Genomic DNA, 22,574 nt, shown 5'->3' on the forward strand with positions numbered 1-22,574 from the left:
AAATGGCCTCCACATTTTGGACAAGTTTCAGGAAAATCTAATGGATGGAGAAAACGTTATGGGGCAAAAAGTGTCATTTTGGGGCATTTTTGACCTCGAGCCCTTGAGAACGTGTAAGTGTAAATGGATAATGGTGCAGTTCCAGGCCTTAACACATATATTTGACTTGACCACCGTGAAAAAAAACACTATATAGTCAGACATATCAAGTTTTTGTTGAGAAATATAAAAAAAGAGCCACAAAAAGAGGCATTTTTAGAACTAAAAGTCCCCGGGGACACAAACCAGAATTTTGCCAGGGTCACCCATACTGGATTTATATTAAGAACAATGGGCTCCACATTTTGGTCAAGTTTCAGAAAAATTTAATGGATGGATCAAAAGTTATGAGGCAAAACGTGTCATTTTTGGCAATTTTGGGGCATTCTTGACCACTTTTGAGTCCCTGGGGATGCAACAGGATTTTCGCAAAAAAAAAAAAAAAAAAAAAAATTTTTATTGTGCATATCTATTTAATGAAATACAATTTATGGCAAAATTTCAGGAAAAACTAATGAACGGTTATCTGGCAATCGTCCGGAATAAAGGACGCACAGATGCCACTGAAAACATAGGTACCTCTCTGATAAATCAGGGGACCAATTCCATTATATCTTGTTCATTAAGGTTAGGTGAACGTACAGAATACTTACAAAACACCCTCTCCTCCATATGTTAAGAATGGGTTTCTAAATAATAACATTATTTCAACATGGTCCGTATTCTGCATAAGTATATATATATATATATATATATATATATATATATATATATACTAGCGGGACCTGTGGAAATTTCACAGCAAACCTTTTCACATGTAATCATGTAATATATTGATGTTGGCATTCTGTAGATGTACAGCGTAAATGGAGACGTTCTGATATTATTGTAGCTCTTTTGTTAAAACTGCAAAAATATTTATCTAAGTTAACAAAGACACTCGGTGTAGCCCAGTCGTAAAATACGCTTAAATATGATATTTTAATTCTTGCAGATTTTGTATATATACTCTATATATAAAGTCAATTTTCTATTGATTCTTATATATTACTAGTGGGGGGGGGGGTACCCGGCGTTGCCCGGGTGTTTGGAGGTGTGTGTGGTTTTAGGTAAATCAAAACACCCGGGTGTTTGTTTGTTTGGGGGGGGGGGGTAAAAATAAAAAAAAACGTTTTGGTAGGTAAGTATGAAGGATCGAACCCGAACCCTCGAGTCGAAGTTGGAAATTAAAGTGTGAAAAAAAAACGTGCGACGTTAACCACTGGGCCACCACGAAATAGTAACGGAAACATGATTGAATTTATTTAAATATTACGAATTGGCAGGTGCCCGTACTTAATGAGGTCAACTTTTATTTATGTATTTATTTACTGCGGGAGCAGGATTCCCCCCCCCCCCCAAGATCTTATTTAGTGTTTCCTTTTTAAAATTAAATATGTTTTTAACTCTTTTTCAAAATGTTTTTTAACATGTTTTATTAACTACTTATATATATATATATATATATATATATATATATATATATATATAAGAACAAGTAGTTAATAAAACATGTTAATATATATAACTTGAGTGCCATCAGCTGAAACCAAAACTTAATTCTTGGTAAAATCATTTATTACAAGAAATGGAGTACATAACAATTAAAGCACCCGGATATAAGCGTGACACAGAAAATAACAAACGCGCTATCGTATTAATATATAGATGATGCAAAGATGGCATGACTAAAAGAAAACAATTGCAACTTCTCTTCCGATTTTTGGATTTTGTTATCGTGTCCATATTCCTTTTTTTTCTTTTAAAATTGAGGAGTTCTTTTTCCTCTGAGGAGTATAGGGTGGAATAAATTTTTAAAAATCGACATAATTATATGAATGATTCTGCGCTATGAAACAGGTGCTGTCAAGAATTGAAAATTTTGACATGTTTGAAGAAATAAACGGTAAGATGGACAACATCTTGAAATTTGAAATATTACTTTTTGTTACTTACTTGTGGACGCTCTAGAGTTACATCGAACTTCAGAAATTAAAGGATTTTTGTAAATAAAAGGTGAAATATAATTGAATAAACATATTTCCCATATCTCTCTTGAACTTTTGAATAGTCAAGTCGCTGCCTGATGATATCTGTTGTTTGATTGAAACAAGTGGCTATTTGTAGCAGCGGGATGTGAGCATGTTTATATAACAATAAACAAGTATTATCAGCTCTTTTTATTGAGCACTATCTAACAACCTCGTTGAATTCATTAGTCCATTACTTTTGAATATAAAAAAACCCGAGTATATATATATATATATATATATATATATATATATATATATAGTCATCCACATACAGTACTGTTTCGCTGTTTCACAGCTCATCAGTGCGGCTAGACAGGCAACTACCTCAAGCCAGGATTGAAACCCAGCCGTTTATACGGCAGTCAAGGCTTCTAACCATTACGCTATTGGCGGCTGCTTGAACGAGTAGCGAGTTTAACGATGTTTTGATATCGTCCGAAATACCTCCGCTCGATTTGTTTACACAAAGAGCGTCGCTTATATGCTAATGGTAATTCGTTTTTCACTTCTCAATATGCTCAACTCAAGGTGAGGAGCACTATAGTCATCCACATACAGTACTGTTTCGCTGTTTCACAGCTCATCAGTGCGGCTAGACAGGCAACTACCTCAAGCCAGGATTGAAACCCGACCGTTTATACGGCAGTCAAGGCTTCTAACCATTACGCTATTGGCGGCTGCTTGAACGAGTAGCGAGTTTAACGATGTTTTGATATCGTCCGAAATACCTCCGCTCGATTTGTTTACACAAAGAGCGTCGCTTATATGCTAATGGTAATTCGTTTTTCACTTCTCAATATGCTCAACTCAAGGTGAGGAGCACTATAGTCATCCACATACAGTACTGTTTCGCTGTTTCACAGCTCATCAGTGCGGCTAGACAGGCAACTACCTCAAGCCAGGATTGAAACCCGACCGTTTATACGGCAGTCAAGGCTTCTAACCATTACGCTATTGGCGGCTGCTTGAACGAGTAGCGAGTTTAACGATGTTTTGATATCGTCCGAAATACCTCCGCTCGATTTGTTTACACAAAGAGCGTCGCTTATATGCTAATGGTAATTCGTTTTTCACTTCTCAATATGCTCAACTCAAGGTGAGGAGCACTATAGTCATCCACATACAGTACTGTTTCGCTGTTTCACAGCTCATCAGTGCGGCTAGACAGGCAACTACCTCAAGCCAGGATTGAAACCCGACCGTTTATACGGCAGTCAAGGCTTCTAACCATTACGCTATTGGCGGCTGCTTGAACGAGTAGCGAGTTTAACGATGTTTTGATATCGTCCGAAATACCTCCGCTCGATTTGTTTACACAAAGAGCGTCGCTTATATGCTAATGGTAATTCGTTTTTCACTTCTCAATATGCTCAACTCAAGGTGAGGAGCACTATAGTCATCCACATACAGTACTGTTTCGCTGTTTCACAGCTCATCAGTGCGGCTAGACAGGCAACTACCTCAAGCCAGGATTGAAACCCGACCGTTTATACGGCAGTCAAGGCTTCTAACCATTACGCTATTGGCGGCTGCTTGAACGAGTAGCGAGTTTAACGATGTTTTGATATCGTCCGAAATACCTCCGCTCGATTTGTTTACACAAAGAGCGTCGCTTATATGCTAATGGTAATTCGTTTTTCACTTCTCAATATGCTCAACTCAAGGTGAGGAGCACTATAGTCATCCACATACAGTACTGTTTCGCTGTTTCACAGCTCATCAGTGCGGCTAGACAGGCAACTACCTCAAGCCAGGATTGAAACCCGACCGTTTATACGGCAGTCAAGGCTTCTAACCATTACGCTATTGGCGGCTGCTTGAACGAGTAGCGAGTTTAACGATGTTTTGATATCGTCCGAAATACCTCCGCTCGATTTGTTTACACAAAGAGCGTCGCTTATATGCTAATGGTAATTCGTTTTTCACTTCTCAATATGCTCAACTCAAGGTGAGGAGCACTATAGTCATCCACATACAGTACTGTTTCGCTGTTTCACAGCTCATCAGTGCGGCTAGACAGGCAACTACCTCAAGCCAGGATTGAAACCCGACCGTTTATACGGCAGTCAGGGCTTCTAACCATTACGCTATTGGCGGCTGCTTGAACGAGTAGCGAGTTTAACGATGTTTTGATATCGTCCGAAATACCTCCGCTCGATTTGTTTACACAAAGAGCGTCGCTTATATGCTAATGGTAATTCGTTTTTCACTTCTCAATATGCTCAACTCAAGGTGAGGAGCACTATAGTCATCCACATACAGTACTGTTTCGCTGTTTCACAGCTCATCAGTGCGGCTAGACAGGCAACTACCTCAAGCCAGGATTGAAACCCGACCGTTTATACGGCAGTCAAGGCTTCTAACCATTACGCTATTGGCGGCTGCTTGAACTTGATATATATATTCGGTGATTCAAAGCACATTTCTTTGCCTAATGATTATTTTAGTTTGTCTAAGGATACTTGGAAGGTTTCCTTATTGGAGCAAAAAAAATGGACAAAGTCGAATTCCTCCAGAGTTCATTGTCGACACAAATCTTGCAATTTTCATCGTGATTCTTTCACTTGACGCCAGATTGATTGAACTTTGTGATGCGATTTTGTCTCGCTAGGAGAAGCTTTGTCAATCGACTAACTTGCTATCCTAGCATTTATAGGTCGCGTTAAAAAAATTGACATTATTTTCCAACGTGCTGTCAAGAATTGAACATTTTGACATGCTTAAAGAAATAAACGGTAAGATAGACAACATTTTGAAATTTGGAATATAGATTTTTTGTAAATTTATTAGTATATGCTCCGTAATTAAATTGAGCTTCATAAATAGAAGGTGAAATATAACTGTATAAACATATTTTTCCCCAATATATATATATAAAATGTTAAAAGTCCACATATGCCTCTAAGAGAGTGATTTAAAGGTTATGAAGGTTTTTTGAAGCATGAAAACGATGTTACATTTTGTATTTAATATTTTTATTTTTTATACTTCAAGCGGTCCTTCGCTCTTGGTTACAAAATAGTATCGAAAAGATGTCGCAGCACGAGGGAGAAGAAAGTTGATTAATTTGTGTTAAGCGATATACACACCAGAAATTCTTTTCAAAGTTGAACGAATCAGTTCTTTCGACTTCTGTCTTCTCGAAAACGTCATACTTTTCACAAGCTAGATCTTTTCAACCGTCGACCGACCAAAAAAAAAAGAAACGACTTGCACTCTTTGTTTCGGCTTGACTTTTTATAGCTGTCAGGCGAACCCAATTGTCGCAGTAATGCGAGTGTCGCTCACAAACGTTTGTCTTTGTAATCTAACGGTCCCAGGTTCGATCCCCGGCGCAGGCACGCACAAATCATACTTTTTGTGCGCTTTTGTGCATGCTCGTCACAAAAGATATACATATATATATATACATATATATATATATATATATATATATATATATATATATATATATATATATGAGCAAACAGTTAATAAAATATGTTAATAAACACTTTGAAATGAGTTAAAAACATATTTAATCTGAAAAGGAAACACTAGATAAATGGATAGTCCTTAATCCGTGGAGTTTCGAAGAAATACTCTCCTTCTCATCAGAAGGTAGGAATTAGCAAAAAAAAAAAAAATTAGAAGTATTTATGAAACAACAAGTAAGTCAAAGATCTTACTTGAAAACAAAATAAGTTAAGCAGAGGGAATATGGTAAAGAGAAAGGTGATTACACATTAATGAATAGTCTGGTGGAAGATAAAAAATCCAGTGACGGTAAAATCCAAATGTAAAACTTCAAGAAAGTTAATTGAATTTCCATTTGTACAAGTAAAATCCAAGGAAATCCCGTAATTGGAAGAAGATGGTCCATAATAATCCAAAGGCAGAAATCCATGGAATAATTCACAAAAATGTGTACAAGGAAGAAAGAAAAGATTCCAATAATATTAATAAAAGAAAAATAAGATATGCAAATATATATATATATATTTTATACACTGATGAAGCCTCCTCATGAAAATCTTTTTAAAGGAAATATGGGTAATAGTACAGCTATTGAAGCGGACAAACACCGTTATGGTTAAGTCAGGGTTAATAGAAAAGGTTTGGTTTCCGTCCGGTTCAAAAGATGTACCAAAATATGAGAGGTTAACTAAGGTCTATATATATATATGTAAGCCAGATATAGTTGTAAGTTTGATCCCTGGTTTGGGATGAATACAGTGAAACACATATGATGAGGCTGAAGTGTCTCAGGTGGGTTTTTATGTTGTCCTTATATTTCTTTTTCGGTCTTCCTTGGGGCCGCTTTCCCTCTTTTAGCTAACCGTAGAGCATTTGCTTTGGAAGGCGGTTGTCAAGCATGCGCATAACATGGCCCGTCCATCACAGCTGGTGTCAGATGATGGTTGTGGTGATGGTAGGTATGTTGGCCTCCTTTAGAACGCTTACTTTTGTTTGTCGATCCTCCCATCCAATCCTGAGGACCTTGCGGAAACAACACAGAGTTGCAGAAAATAGGAGGAAGCAGAGAAAGGAAAGATCTACTAACAACACAGCTCCTCTCGTCTCTTCCACTACCCAGTCGACCACCCACACGTCCTCACTGCAATAAAGTCGGCAGATCAAGGATCGGCCTCCATGGCCATCTGAGGGCCTACGGATGACCAGACCCAATCTCACCAACGGGAGAACAATCATACTCGTCACGAATGATTGCCGAGGATGGATATATACTTTTTATTTGTTTTTTACTCACGTTCACTCCTAACAAGACACATTGGCAATTGGACGTAAGGGGCTACTATTTTGGACCATGCCTAGGAAAGATTAACAAGATGTTGGTTTACATTACATTTAAACTTCTGCATATCAGTATAGTCAAGGAAGAAGGTAGCAGGAAGGGAATTCTAAAGTCCAGCTGTTCGAGAGAAGCTATTAGAATGTAAAACCTTCTAACATTTGGGGACCTCAACAGTGGAGGGGTATGATTTTGCTATTAAGCAGGTTTGTCGGAGATATGTACATTGAGAGGTGACACAAGTGCAAGGTGTTCATCAGAGAACATTCCATTAAAATATTTGTAAATCAGGCACAGAGATGCAACACTGCAGTGATGGGACAGGGGTTGGAGCTTGGTTGATAAAGTGAGACCTATTAGATTGAAGAATCTTTTTTTGACCCTAGCCAAGAGAGAGAGAGAGACTAGTGGTAGATGCACCATTTCAGATGTGGTACAGGATACTCTCAGGTGTGAGTAGTGTTCTAGTACGATAAAGAGAGCCCATCTGTAAAAGGGTGAGACTTAGTTGCTTGTCAGGTTTGTCGGGGATAGTCACATCGAGGATGGGTGTCAAGTGTTTGCAGTTCGTCAGAGCATCCACCATTAAAGTATTTGTAGAACAGGCAGAGGGATGCAACATCTTGTCGATGGGACAGAGGCTGAAGCCTAGATGACAGTTCAGGGCCTATCAGGTTAGCGACTTTCTTTTGAACCCTGTCCAGGAGTGAGAGACAAGCAGCAGATGCACCAACCCAAATGTGACAAAAGTACTCAATACACGGGCAAATGGTTTATATATGTGGAAGTAGCCCTAATTATATCATTGAGGGTCAAAACTGTGTGCACCATCTTCAGAACTTGGTTCTGTACTTTTCAATCGGTTGAAGAAATTTCATCAACTTCTAATAGAAATGTACCTTCAATGTATTTGTTGCAGCTCATATTTCTTGTGAATGCTAAGCTGAGGAGTTTAAAGGAAAAATTCTCAGGTGTCATTTGTTACGGATATCGGTGGTTACAATCCATTTACAGCCCCATTCCATTACGGTCTGGAGGTCGTTTTCTAAGGATTCAGTCATTGTCTTACATTTGTGTACATCCGTTCTTCCCTCATGCATGTTATAGAGCGTTGTATCATCAGCAAATATATTCATCTTGGACACAATATAGTCAGGAATAACAACCCTAACCCGCATTAATGTTATGTTGTTTGGATTTACGCCCATCGATGACAACCTGGCTGGTCCTATTGTCTAAAAAGATCTAATTATATTGAGTATTCATCCAGTTATACCGTACAATTTAATTTTCATTAGCAACCCTTCATGACAGACTTTGTTTATGGCCTTGGCTATATCAAGGGTACAGCTCTGACTTCGCCCACCTTATTCCGTGCATGGTATATGCATTCAGAGATGACTGTTAAAATATCTGCAGAACGATTGACAATGAGAAGAATAGCTTTTGAGAGGTGGAGAACTAGTGCTTGGTTACGGTCTCAAAGATTTTAGCGAAGAGAGGGTCATAGACAGATAGGTTGATAAATTGAGAATATCAGTCCTTTTACCAGATTTCTGATACACTGGTACCACAGAGGTCATCTTCCAGCTATTAGGAAAGCAAGATTCAGCAAGGCATTTATTGTCGAGCTTGGAAAGTATGGGGGTTAGCTCAGCTGAGCATTTCTAAATTAGTATAACAGGGATGAGATCAAGCCATACACCTATGAGGTGTCTAAGTTTTATATGAAATTGCAGACATGAGAAGGGATGATTTTCACATCATCATGTGTGGCTACAGTCCGCATAGGGAAATTTGGAAGGGAGTTTGAAGGCAAATCGCCGAGCAAGCAGTTCTGCCCTCTTGGTTACTGTACAAGCGACCTTCTGGTTGTTGGATAGTGGGGGAATTACTGATTGCCCGTTACTCACTATACTATTATAGATTTTCACAAAATCACAAGGTCCTATCTACTGTGATTCTTTCACATAACATTAATATGTCGCTACACATTCATGAGTATGTTTTGGTCAGCTAGTTACAAGTAACTAGAGACGTTCAAGCGATATTGCATATAACAAAGTGAAGTCTGTAATCAATATATATATTTTATTTTTTTGTTTTTTTTTTTACATTTTCACCCCAAACAAGGCACATTGCCACTTTGGTGTAGGGGGGCTACTATCAGGGGCAGCAACTACTGGGGCACTATGTTGGGATTTGGGCAGCAAGATGTCGATTCACGTTACACTTGAACTTCTGCATGTCAGTACAGTTGGGGAAGCAGGGACCTGGAATGGAATTCCAGAGTCTAGCGGTTCTGGGGAAGAAACTACTGGAGTAGAAAGATCTTTTACATCTAAGGATCTCTACTGCGTGGGGGTGGGATTTAGCTGCCTGTAGGGTTTGTTCAAGGGTGTTTACGTCGTGGGGGCACAAGTGTCTGCAGTTCGTCAGAGCATTCACCATTAAAATACTTGTAGAACAGGCAGAGGGATGCAACGTTTCGTCAATGGGACAGAGGCTGAAGCTTAGATGCCAGTTCAGGGCCTATCAGATTTGCGACTCTCTTTTGAACCTTGTCTAGGAGCGGGAGTTTAGCAGCAGATGCACCAGCCCAAATATGACAGCAATACTTCATACATAGACAAATGGTGGCCTTATAGAGGTACAGGATACTTTCAGGTGTCAGTAGTTTTCTAGCACGGTAGAGAGAGCCTACCTTTTTCGCAGCGGCCCTGGCAATGTTTTCAATATATATATATATATATATATATGAGGAAATATGTTTATTCAATTATATTTCACTTTTTTTTTTTTTTTTTTTTTTTTTTACACAGTGATCACCACTTATCAAGGCCCGGAAGCCACTCAGGGATAAGGGTTATTGCGAGTACATTACGTTAGTGTGGAGATTTGATGAAGTGTTTAATTAAGGGGGCGGTTCATTAGGAATTTGTTAACATTAGACTTGAACACATCCAAGTTGTAGTCCGGAGGGAAGCAGGCAGACGGAACAGAGTTCCACAGGCGTGCAGTTCTAAGAAAGAAGCTTTGTTCATGGAATCTGCGTTTTGATTTAGGCACAGATATAGAGTGGGGGAAATTTTTCACAGTGGATTCAGCTAGACGGGTGTTTTTTGTGAAAGATTGGCGAGGGGGGACCAGAGATTGGATTCAGACGAGCACCTGCCATGGAAATAACGATAAAACAAGGATAGGCTCGCAACGTCTCTTCTGTGGGAGAGAGGTTGCAGGGTAGAGAAAAGGGCATCCCCCACTAAGCCACAAAGTCTATTTTGTACTCTGTCAAGGCAGGATAGGCTGTTTTTAGCAGCTCCTGCCCAGATATGGCAACAGTATTCCATCCTTTTTATTCATATCAATCCTTTAATTTATGAAGCTTTATGTAACTACAGAGCATATAATGAATAAATGACAAAATGTCTACATTCCAAATTTCAAGATGTTGATCATCTTACCGTTTATTTCTTAAAGTAGGTTGACATGCACAATTTTTGACAGCACCTGTTTCGCAGCGCAGAATTATTCATGTCATTGCTTTGTCAATTCTTGAATTTATTCCGACCTTAACTCATCAGAAGAAAAAGCACTTGTCAACTTTAAAAGAAAATAAAGGCATATGAGCATTATTACAAAATCTGAAATTATTTATTGCAATTATTTTTCCAATTTGTTACGTCTTCTTTGAATTTTTTTTTTTGGGGGGGGGAATAAAAGGTAAGATGGTCAACATCTTCAAATTTGGAATATAGACTTTTGTCATCATGCTCTGTAGTTTCATCGAGCTTCATAAATTGAAGGATTGGTATAAATAAAAGGTGAAATATAATTTAAGAAACATATTTTCCAATAACACACAATTCCTACTAGACACTGTCCTCAAGTGTCTAAAGTTTCTCTGTACAGGGGTTGTCAGAATAAGCTGGCATGTGAATACATTTTCCCTAGTAGTAAACCCTGACTAAATATTCAAAATCACATTGTATTTGCAGCCCAAATAAGATCTCCTCTCTATGGCTAACCCATATTAGCATTTACGAAGTGATATAACCTCAAGTAACTGCACGAAGCTGGATACTCCACTAGACTAGATAAATTCTTGTCCTGGAATCTAGTAAGCCCAAGAGACCAAAACGAAAGATATACTACAACATATGAAAATGGTTAATTGGGGAGAAGAAAATTATGTTCTCAATTTCTTTACTAACTCAGTGCTTGAGAGATAAAGACGTTTAATGCAACATTCGAATATCTATGTATCTCATATAGAGTTCAAGTGTTAGCCTCAGGTTGTAGGCCCCTCAGGTTGTGGGCCCCTCAGGTTGTAGGCCCCTCAGGTTGTGGGCCCCTCAGGTTGTAGGCCCCTCAGGTTGTGGGCCCCTCAGGTTGTGGGCCCCTCAGGTTGTGGGCCCCTCAGGTTGTGGGCCCCTCAGGTTGTGGGCCCCTCAGGTTGTAGGCCCCTCAGGTTGTGGGCCCCTCAGGTTGTGGGCCCCTCAGGTTGTGGGCCCCTCAGGTTGTAGGCCCCTCAGGTTGTGGGCCCCTCAGGTTGTGGGCCCCTCAGGTTGTGGGCCCCTCAGGTTGTGGGCCCCTCAGGTTGTGGGCCCCTTGATTTCTGAGAACTTTAACTGAAGTAAAATAAACTTGAAGTATACTCACAAGACACAATATCAGTTTTTTTTTTTATGCAGAGGGGCTTCCTAAGCGAGGGATTCTGAATTTAGGACAAAAAGTTTATAAAAATAGTCTCAGTTGAGGAGGATTTCTTCCTCTTTTGACCGAGTAGGGACCGAAAACGCATATATACATATATACGCCTTCGTACGTGATAGCGATATGTAAAGTAAAGCAAATTATTCACATGTTATTAACTAACGGAGGGAGGGAGACGCTCCGTCTTGACTGGTCATAAAATACATTTAAATCTATTTAATTCATGCAATTTTCGTATTTGTTATTAAAGAGCCAATTTTTTATGGAAAATTATATTGTACCTAATATATATAATACTGATTTCAAAAGTTTAAAAAATAAAAAAAAGACTTGGGTGCCATCAGCTAGAATCGAAACCAAAACATTTAGTTGCGTTCCCTACCGTTCAAGCTATCAACAGATAGATAAGAAAGTTTTAAAATCAAACCACTTCAGGCTATGAATGAATTTGCGTATACACAAAAGTAATAGAAATACGTCGGCAAGTTGAAATGAACATTTTTGTATTTCAACTGTACGTGTCATTCATCCAAACAAAGATTTTACTCGTTATAAACTCTCTTTTGTGTATGATTACTGTTTCCGGTTAATTTCAGTGTTATGTAACCAGTAGTTAAAGAGTTTATCAGTTAAATATTTTCACACAGACAGACACACATATATCTGCTGTTTTATTTATATAGAAGATATGTGTGATGGGGGGGGGGCAGACTTGCATTAAAAATATAGTTATATAGTTGCTGTTGCATCTACTGGGCGCTGCCCGGGAGTATTGTATTTTTACTTTCATTTTTGTTTCAATTTTCTGGTATGTTTTACAATAAACCACACAATGAAAAAGTGGCTAAAAAAAAAAAAAGAAAAAAAAAGAAAGTACACCAAATAACGTTTACATTTAATAACAGCAATTGTTACTTTTCTTAAATGTAGAATAAGTAAATTCAGGTATGTTTTACAATAGACAACAGAACAAAACTGTAGTCAAAAAAGAAATGTATAACAAATAAATGTTACCAAAGGCAAGCTAAGTTACGATTCTACCTACCTGGATAGGTTTTTGGTTTTTTAACCTATTTTAAAGCATTTATTAAGTTTCAGACTCAATTAGGACTGAACGCCTGAGTTAAAACGAAAACAAAGATAGTGACACAAGGTTGCCGCTTTGGAATCCCAATAAACACTCAGAAGTCGAAAATAATTTTTTTTTATTATTCAATTTTCACCCCAAATACGGCACAATGCCACTTAGAAGTACAGGCTACTATCAGGGACATTACTTGCAGAGATATTATGAAGGGAGTTGAGCAGCAAGATGTCTGTTTACATTACACTTGAACTTCTGCATGTCAGTACAGTTGGGAAAACAGGAACCCGGAAGGGAGTTCCAAAGTCTAGCAGTTCTGGGGAAGAAACTATTAGAGTAGAAAGCTTTCTTACACCTAGGGATTTCTACTGTGTAGGGGTGGGATTTAGCTGCTTGTCAGGTTTGTTGGGGGTATTTACGTCGAGGGGGCACAAGTACTTGTAGTTCGTCAGAACATTCACCATTAAAATTGATAATAATCCCCCAATATCACCGTGACATTTATTAGGTGAGTTTCTATCAGTATTGGTTTATTTTCGAGTTTTGAGTGATTCTTGGGATTCCAAAAGGGGGAGCAGCCTCATGTCACGCTCTTTGTTTTAGTTTTAACTGAAGCACTCAGCACTACTTGCGTTTCAAACTTAATAGACGCTTTAAAATAAGTTAAAACACAAAATAATTATCCAGGTAGGTAGAAGTGTAACTTATCTTGTCTTTGATACCATTTATTTGTTATATATTGGTTTTTTGGACCACATTTTCGGTTTGTTGTCTATACTGCAAAATGCCCAAATAGTCGTCTGTCTGTCCAGCTACACCTAAGAAACTACCAATGATACACTTATCGCATATGATTTATAGTATGACCTCAAGCAGGTAAAAAATAAAATATTGTAATATTCACTAAAAAACATAATTTTCTGTGGAATAAAAAAAAAATATTACAAATTATCAATCATTTTTGGCAAAAATTCCTAAACACAACGGTCATCACGCATATTAACTTAGTCGCGCATGGCTTACGCAAATAGAAGGCCGTTCCACTAAAGTTACGTAACTTGTTGACGTCACTGAATAAAGCACAATGGCCACGATTAGGTGAGAGACAACTATTACGAGGATTATTTAAAAACGGGTGCATTTTAAAATTAAAAATCAAATACACTTTTAGGCATTTGTTCAGTTTAATCAAGACATTGAAAAAATGAAAATACTGGGAAAAAATTATATTGTACGTACCCGTTATGGAGTTAAGTTCTTATAAAAAAAATTCCACTTAATTGGATAAAGTAGGTTTTTTTTTTTTTTTTTTTTTTACAGAGAAAAATCAAATTTTAACAAGATCAATCGTGGCCATCTTGCCTATTTCGCGGACGAGGAGGGGCCGCCTTTAAACGAAAAAGTGATTAATAAAGGACAGAATGTACAAGGGATTAAAAAGGAAACTTCGTAAAATAAAGTGAAAAAAACTAAAATATTTATTTAGGTATTCCGTCCATATTTCAAAATAAGCGATAAATATGTCCCCTCTATTCGCAATCCTCAAGGTGTTTTCATTTAGAGAAAATGCGATTTCCCCCAAATTTCCGTTACCTATAAATATGAATTTTCGTAATTTTAGAATGTATTACTATTTTCGACATGACAAGTAAGTATTGTCGTTTCTGCTAAAAACAACATATTTTAAAAAAGTCGATCCGTCGACTCTATCTTAACAAGCACTGAGAATTGAAACAGAAAATAACGATCCTCGTAATAGCCGTCTGTCGCCTAACCACTGTACTTTATTCTGTGACGTAAGCAGATTACTTGACTTTAGTGGAAGGCCTTCTATGTACGTAGGTCACACCCAACTAGATTAATGTTCGTGTTTACCTCTCTCTATCTGTGTTATGAAAATTGGCATTATTATTTTTTTAAAGAAAATCCACCTATCGACTGAGTCTTCCCTACTGGGTAAAGCCGCCAGAGCTGCTCAAGCATTTAGTGCACGTCACTTTGCGAAAACTATCTGATCTTGTGTTTAACCTGCAGACTACATAAATATTCCAATGCAGTTTCTGAAATAGACATTAAAAAAGCAAAAAACAACGGTAACATGATGTTAAGAGGTTATTATATTTCTAAACAATATTTCGAGATAAAACGCTTTTTTCTGTCCTCAATTTTACTTGAAAAGGAGGTGTTCTCCCGAAATACTGTTTAAAAATAGAACAATAACGATTCAGACGTTTTATAGCGTTTGTAGGGTTGTTGGTGCATAGGTCTCATTATCATGAACCTAGGATGTTCATAAGACAGTGCTCAATAACAAGCAGAGTAGTATTTAAGTAGAAAAGTTCATGGGTGGGGCTACATGTGTGCATACATGTTTCAACTACCACATTTTTTTTTAAGTCTAGCTTCCCCAGGCCACCGACTAAAAACATTCTGAAAGAATACATATATGTAGGTAAAAAAAAAAAAAAGAAAAAAAAAGGTATATATAAAAATCATACTTCCTTTATAATATACTACTATTTTTGGATTATCTGTACGATGGCCGTTTCCATTTTACTTCCGGTTGCCACTCCCCATGTAAAAGATTTTTTTTTTCCTAAATAACATCCTATTATTTAGAAACGTTTGGGCGCTTATACAGTTTAGTCAAGACATTAAAAAATGAAAATATTTTTTAAAAAAGTTATATTGTACGTATCTGTTATGGAATGAAGTTCTCTGAAAAAACAAATTTCATTTAATTTCATCAAGTAGTTTTTATTTTACAGCGAAAAACAATTTATGATACCGAGCAAAAGGTTCGATTTTTAGGAAGAAAAGCTAGTAATAAAGATGGGGAGGGAGTGCTGGCGCTTTAACTGGAGTTATCTCCCCGTGGCGTGTTCAACAAATTTCATAATGGCTGACTTCAACACGCTCTCATTAAAACGTGTTTTTCTGCTGTAAAATAAAAACTACTCGATCAAATTAAATGAAATTTTTTTTTTTCGGAGATCTACAGTTCAAAACAGATACGTACAATATAACCTTTTTTCGATATTTTCATTTTTTTAATGTCTTCACTAAACTGTACAAGTACCAAAGTTTGTTTTAACTAGGGAAGGGTTCGGGTTTCCTTCATCTATTCTCTACTTTCACCTAACAATTTTCACCTTACTTAATAAACAAGACACCGTAAAGAATCAATTACAAACAAAAGAGAAACCGGAACTGGAAAGGAAACAGTAATCGTGAAGATAACCATGTTCTGTAATGGAGCAATAACAGGTGTACTGTATTACCTATGTAAGAATCATAATATTTCATTACAAATAAAACTATATTAATTTAATCTGCCATCGATACCAGCGGTTTCTCGCCTTTAAACGATTCAGTCGACATTCTCGGTGCTACTTCTGTGAAACAGCGGGTATCGATTGCCGATCGGATTAATGTATATTGTTTTGCGGGTACTCATTTAGAATTAAACCTGTTTTTGTTTTTTTTTTAATTTGAATTAAGGTCTTTATTTACGTCACAGAACGAAGAGGTCATATTCCAAAAATTACGTAATTTGATCACGTAGTTATATATAGTATATACACAATCATTTTATCATTTTTAGCAATTTAAATTATTATGAAATTATTAACCATTACAAGGCTGGTTTTGATCTCGATAGTTCTAATTGGGTTGTCTTAAAACATAGGGGATCAAAATATAACGCGTCGTTTGGTTATAAAATTTTATTCAAAAAAAAAAAAGGTAAACTTTTACGACGTATTATATACATCCTAACCTCCCCATGTTAAGAACGGCTTTCGGAATACCCTCCCCCAATCTCGAAAACCGTTCTTAACATGGAGAGGTTGTGTGGTGTTTATTCCGAAAGCCGTTCTTAACATTGGGTAGTTGTGGGTGTTTATACTACGCTGGAGCAGGTCGTAAAAAAATAAATAAATAAAATAAAAAATATCAAAACAAAAAACAAAACTGCTTGATTAATTTACGTGATTTTTGGAATATGGCCTATTCGTTCTGTGACGAGTACGCACGCACCAGCGCACCGCCGCACGCACCACCACCATTAAAGAATCTCCGTACATTTGTTTTGAAATTAGGTTCAATTCTAAATGAGTAAGGGGGATAGCAACGTGTGAGCTGAATGGGTTTGTGTTTGTTGTGGTCGTTTTTTGGTACTTGTGCAGAGAAGGTAACGTTCTGAAACAAAATAGCACGATTGAGAAAGCCATTCTTAACATGGGAAGGGAAGGGCGATTTATTTTGTACTTGTGCATCATCATCTATGTTACCGCTCTGAAATAATAACGTTATTGGCGGACTTGAACGAGAATTCCTCTTCTATAATTTTTATAGTATGTTTTAGTAACTAGTTTTCCAGGTTAGGGTGTGTTTATTCCGAAAGCCGTTCTTAACATGGGAAGGTTATGGATGTTTATACTATGCTGGCGGCGTGGGTAGTAAAATAGAATACCGGTTAAAATTATGGGGGGGGGTCTCGTTCAGGTACCCAATAGCGTTACTATTCAGAAAGCCATTCTTAACATGGGAAGGATGTTTTGTAACTATTCTGTAATTTCACCTAACAATTTGATGATACCGTAAAGCTTGAATTTGGATTGAAAATGCTATCAAAAGAATATTAGTACGGTACCTTCCCTGCGTAAGCACTTTTTTTTTTTTTTTTTTTTTTTTTTTTGAAATCGGTTCTTACCCAGCTTTCTGGATTGAGTTTAAATTCCTCCAAAGGTAGGAAGACGTTAGCGACGAACTCGTCCGGCGGGATAGCTGCATCGTGGAAAACGGTGATTCCGATAATTTGGCCGTTGTGGACCTCCGTCTGGAAGTGCTCGTTCCACACCGGTCGGTTGGTCTTGGATTTCGACGTCGTCCGGGCGATGGGCACGTCGTCGATGTCGATCGAAATGTAAGGGTCGATCTGTGTGATGTTTTTATTCATCTGGTGCCGAGTTGCGAAGTCGGTCGGCCGTAGATCGCGCGCTTCTATCACGGCTAGTTTGAGAGAACCGCTAAAGTAGACCATTTTTTTTCGGTGTTACATAGACAGAGCGATATATACACATACATATGTACACATACATACATACATACATATAGACACATACATATATATATATTTATCTATCTATCTATATATATAGATACACACACACACACACGCGCGCGTGTGCGCGTGCACGCACACTTGTCTGTATATACGTGTTTATAAACCCATCACGTATATATAAACACACACCTTTTTCTAAATAGATATTCTAGGTTTCTAAACGATCTTCCAGTATCTTTCACTCTCCCCTTCTCTATGTGTGATGATGCTGATGATAATGATGATGGCGATGATGATGATAATGATGATGATGATAAAGTCGTCGTTCGGTTATACTAATTCCATTTTGGTGCTTAATATCATCCTCTAATGGAAGAGTGCTCCCTTCACTGGACAGCCTCCCCCTCTCTAGGTTTCAAAAATAAATAAAATTATTTAAAAAAAAAAAAAAAAAAGGAAGAAGACTATCTGCTTCTATCGTCCTTACGTTCTCTCTTTATACCTTTCTATCTCTCTTTCTCTATCTCTTTCGACTTATCAGTTCCTCTTCCTTCTTTTTAACTTTGAATATCACTCCTTTTCTTTCACCTCTACTCCTCTTCACCGCCTCTCTATAAAGCCATACCACTTCTTTATTCCCCCTCCTTCTATAACTCTTAGTCTCTATAACGTTATATCCCTCCCACTCTGTGTAAACCTCACCAAAACCTCTTACTCGCCTCTCCGAGCTCACCCCTAAAAAGTAAAGCTTCCGGCCTCTCCTCCTACCTTATTATTTAAATAGTTACCTCTCACCGTTCCCTATTTACCCTCTCTTTGTAAAATCTTTTCAACGAAAACCACCCTCTACTTAAGCATACTGTCTCTCCCTCTTACTTTCCCTCCTGACAATATATGCATTTATTTACAGTAAACATTTTCAAAATTAGAACCGGTTTGCAATGTTTTATTTTTTATTTATCATTTATCAAAATTTAAAATATTTATTCTCTTTTACAATAAAGAATGTTTTTCTTTTAATATAGGAACGTTTTTCTCCTCCCTCTACTGTCTATATCCTTGCCTATTACCACAAAAAATCACATCAAATATTTTTTTAGATTATTAATTTATTTAATTTTAATAAATTATTATATCTTATCTGAAAAATAAATATATTAATATCAGAAGTTTTTTTTAAAGCTATCTCTTTTTTGCTATTCCTTTTTAGTCTTACTCTTTCTTCCTCTCGACCGTCCTCCTTCTCCTCCTACCTTCTCATTAGGATCTTATTCTTTTCGTCTCTCCGCCACTCCGTCTGAAAGTGTCTACTCTGACTGACACTCTCGTTAAACGGCACCCTCTCTCTATAAGTCTTTATAATTTATCGGAATCAATATTATCACAGCAGAAAACATCTTCAAAATTTCTATACACTTGTTTTGTGGGGTTCTTTTTAATTCCAAAAATATATTGCAAATATAGATTTTTTTTACATTAAAATCTCCTCTTTTTAGTGATAAAATAGTTTTATATATATTAAAAAAAAAAAACAAAGGTTAAATTTGACACCAGTTGCAATATTCTCTTTAAAAATTACACAAACATATTTGTATATATATATATATATTTAAATAGAATTTTTTTTATATATATAAATGAAACAATAATAGTTTGTTAAACAATGTTAAAATATAATGGTTTAAACTCTATCTGACATCAAAACCAACAGCTATAAAACTTTAAAACAAGTATATACACGTTAACATGTTTCTAAATATTACCTATCACCTACGTAAAATAAAAATATATTGTCGCGTGGAGCGTTAATACTATCTTTTAAAATAAATAAATAGTTCACCCTGAAACCTGTCATTTAGACATATTTTTATATATACATGTGTATGTGTGTATGTATACACGTATAAAACACGAACGGTATATAACTCGCTACAATGCCTAACCCGCTCGCACTCGCCCTTATCTTAGAAATAGATATTCCAATTTTATTTCTAGCGTATACCTCCAATTCAAGAAACAGTTCGCTGCCTATGAAGCAGCAACTAGGCACTGGGACATCGGTATGAAATCTGCAATATAAGTTGCAACTGAACCTAAGCACACCTATATTATTTGTAACTTGCCAAGAATTCTAGTTCTTGCTTTGTCAATAATGTCTCTAATGTTTTTTTTGTTTCTTGTTTTCTCTTTTATTTTTATTTGTGGTTCGACTCAGCTTCTTCACCTGTTGAGAAGTGACCGCCCCGCCACTTAGAGAAGAACTAGATATGGTTCTTGCATCTGAAGTTATAACGACCCTGCATATGAAATAACTCGCAGAGTTTCCAACATGGTTTACTCAAAGAATCTCCAAATAATGTTTTAGAACATAACATTAGTTTATTCTTCCACTTATAATAATAATAATAATAATAATAATAATAAATACCTATATATGTCTATATATATATACTTAGTATATATTTAAATGTCATGCATATATATATATATACTTAGTATATATTTAAATGTCATGCGATTTTTGCATCAATAAGAATGCTTATGTCATGGCGATTATTCTCTAATTTGATTTTCAATTACTTTAATTCAACAACAATTTCTTACCAAAATATATATATATATGTATTTTAATTATTAAAAATAAATAAATAATACTGATTGATGATGCGTAGTTTCTAGAAAGTTCTGGATTGCATCGTCTTATGAACAAGTTATTCTTCCATTTGCATCCTAAATTGCATCCTGTCTTTTTAAGACTTAAAAAAATCCATTTAAAATATTCACAAATGATTTACACATATTAATGTTTTCTTGGGGGGGGGGGGTGACAGAAATATTGTCGAATTCTTGAGGATAATTAATTATATCATATGCATTTAGCTAAAATTCGAAAATGATATTTTTTTCATAGATTTGTCGCGTAAAAAGATTTGGAAAACGACTAGTCTCGCATTGAATTTAATAATTTTAGCAAGAACCAATTTATAGTGAAAAATTAACAAGAACCAATTTATAGTGAAAAAAATCACAAGGAAGAGAAAATAATTGATTTGACTTTCTGGTAATACTAATTATAAGGACCTTTTTTGTTTGTTTAATTCGAAAAAAACTGCAAAAACAAAAAGTGAATTTTTTGCTTAATTGGAAAAAATTACGCAAAGGAATTCGATAAAAAGAAAAAAAACGATAACATTATAAAAAGGAAAATTTTGTTTAAATAAAATACTTTTGCTTGCGATTATTATTGGTATTACAGCAGTTTTAAAAGAGAACTAGAATATTTTGATATTATCAAAACGCAGAATATAAATAAGCAACAATATTTTTGTTTAATTCCGTAAAAAGGAAAATATATAAAAAATGTATCCTTTTTATTGGGAGGTGTTAGCTGTTATTTCTAGATTTAATGACGAAAACAAACAGTAAATTAAAAAGATTTAAAAAAAAAAAAAAAAAAAGGGGGTAGTAACCCTTAACTATTTAATCCATTTATTGCTACAAGGACAAGCTAACAAAACGGACATTAGTTTGCCAAATAATACATCCTACTCACGCACGCGCGCGCACACCGAGCAGAGAACAATCTCATCTCTCGTTTCCCCAAGAAATAATTTAAATTCCATTTAAAAGATTTTTTTCTTTCTTTTTTTTTCGCACAATTTTCCCCTTTTTTAAGCAAGTGTGTTGCTTACGGCGATTTTTTTTTTTTAATATTTTTTTTGTTTTTTTTTTGTTTTTAAATATATTTTTAAAACAGATTTCCTTTTTTTCTCTCTCTTTCTTTTTCTCTTATGCGCGTTGCAATTTCTTCGGCGAGATGCTGAACCGGAGCAAACAACACAAAAAAAAAAAAAAAAAAGTTGCGTCAAAACGATTTGCCTTTTAAACGGGCACTTGTTTTTAAATCCATTCCGGGTTTTATTATTTCTGCGGATTTCCTTTCTTTCAGGTGTTCCTTGGAGGATTATTTTATTATTTTTCTTTCTTTCTTTCTTTCTTATTTGGGGGTGGGGGGACGATGATGTCAGTTGTGTAAAAATCCAGACATCTTTCCCAATTCGAAGAATAGCTATTTTCTCCTTCTTAATGCAAATACATCAGCTATACCAACTAGTTTCACTCCTTCCTGCTTTTTTTTTCTTTCTTTCGAATAACATCAAGGAAGAATCCTTCCTTCCTTCTCTTTTTCTAAACAAGATCCTTCCTTGTTCCCCTCTCTCTTTTTTTTAAGATAAAGAATCATTTGAATTTATTTACATTTTTTAAGGTCGATGTACAGTTCACACGCTTTTTTTTTTAACGAGTAAAAAGAAAATGGCTTACAAGAAGAATCTAAAATGTTTATTTTTGCGAAAATGTTTTCGGTTTTTACGGCTATAGTAGTATAATAATAATAATAATATTACGTACCAAAATGATTTATTTCAAATAAAAATAGATATTGAATTGTTTTCTAGAGTACGGACAAGTGGCTACCGCCAAAATGAGGAAACAAGCGTGTTTCTCATTTATTTTTTTTTTTTTGCTAGGGTGGGAATGTTTTTAGAGCAACAAATTAAAAAAAATAAATAAATAAATAAAAAAATGCGGTATATTTCTTTCTTTCTTTTTCAATTTTATTGCCCTTTCTTTTCTTTCTTTCTTTTGTAATCTTATTTTATTTATTTATTTTTTTTTGAGAAGGATATTATATATAAGCAAATATATTTTTTCGCGATTTTTTTTTTTTTTTTTTTGATGGGGGAGGGAAAAGGGAGGTGTTGCGAATCGTGTATTAGTCCCTTAAAGCTATAAAAAAGAAAG

General features: G+C 35.9%; 1 protein-coding gene across 2 annotated transcripts in view; it reads right to left on the reverse strand.

Moving 5' to 3' along the window:
* LOC145269851 (calcium-independent protein kinase C-like) overlaps positions 1–18,343 on the reverse strand; it is a 323,130-nt gene extending 304,787 nt beyond the window's left edge. Inside the window, exon 1 of one of the 2 annotated variants that reach the window (XM_080125580.1) lies at positions 17,418–18,343. In XM_080125580.1, coding sequence (XP_079981706.1) covers positions 17,418–17,747 — 330 coding nt within the window. In that variant the 5' untranslated portion in view covers positions 17,748–18,343. The remainder of the gene's footprint in view (positions 1–17,417) is intronic. The other variant, XM_080125579.1, reaches the window with a different exon arrangement.
* Between the last annotated feature and the right edge of the window lie 4,231 nt (positions 18,344–22,574).

The sequence above is a fragment of the Euprymna scolopes genome, chromosome 45 (assembly GCF_053919585.1).
Source record: "Euprymna scolopes isolate OS-2025 chromosome 45, ASM5391958v1, whole genome shotgun sequence".
In the NCBI taxonomy this organism is placed as follows: Eukaryota; Metazoa; Mollusca; class Cephalopoda; order Sepiida; family Sepiolidae; genus Euprymna; species Euprymna scolopes.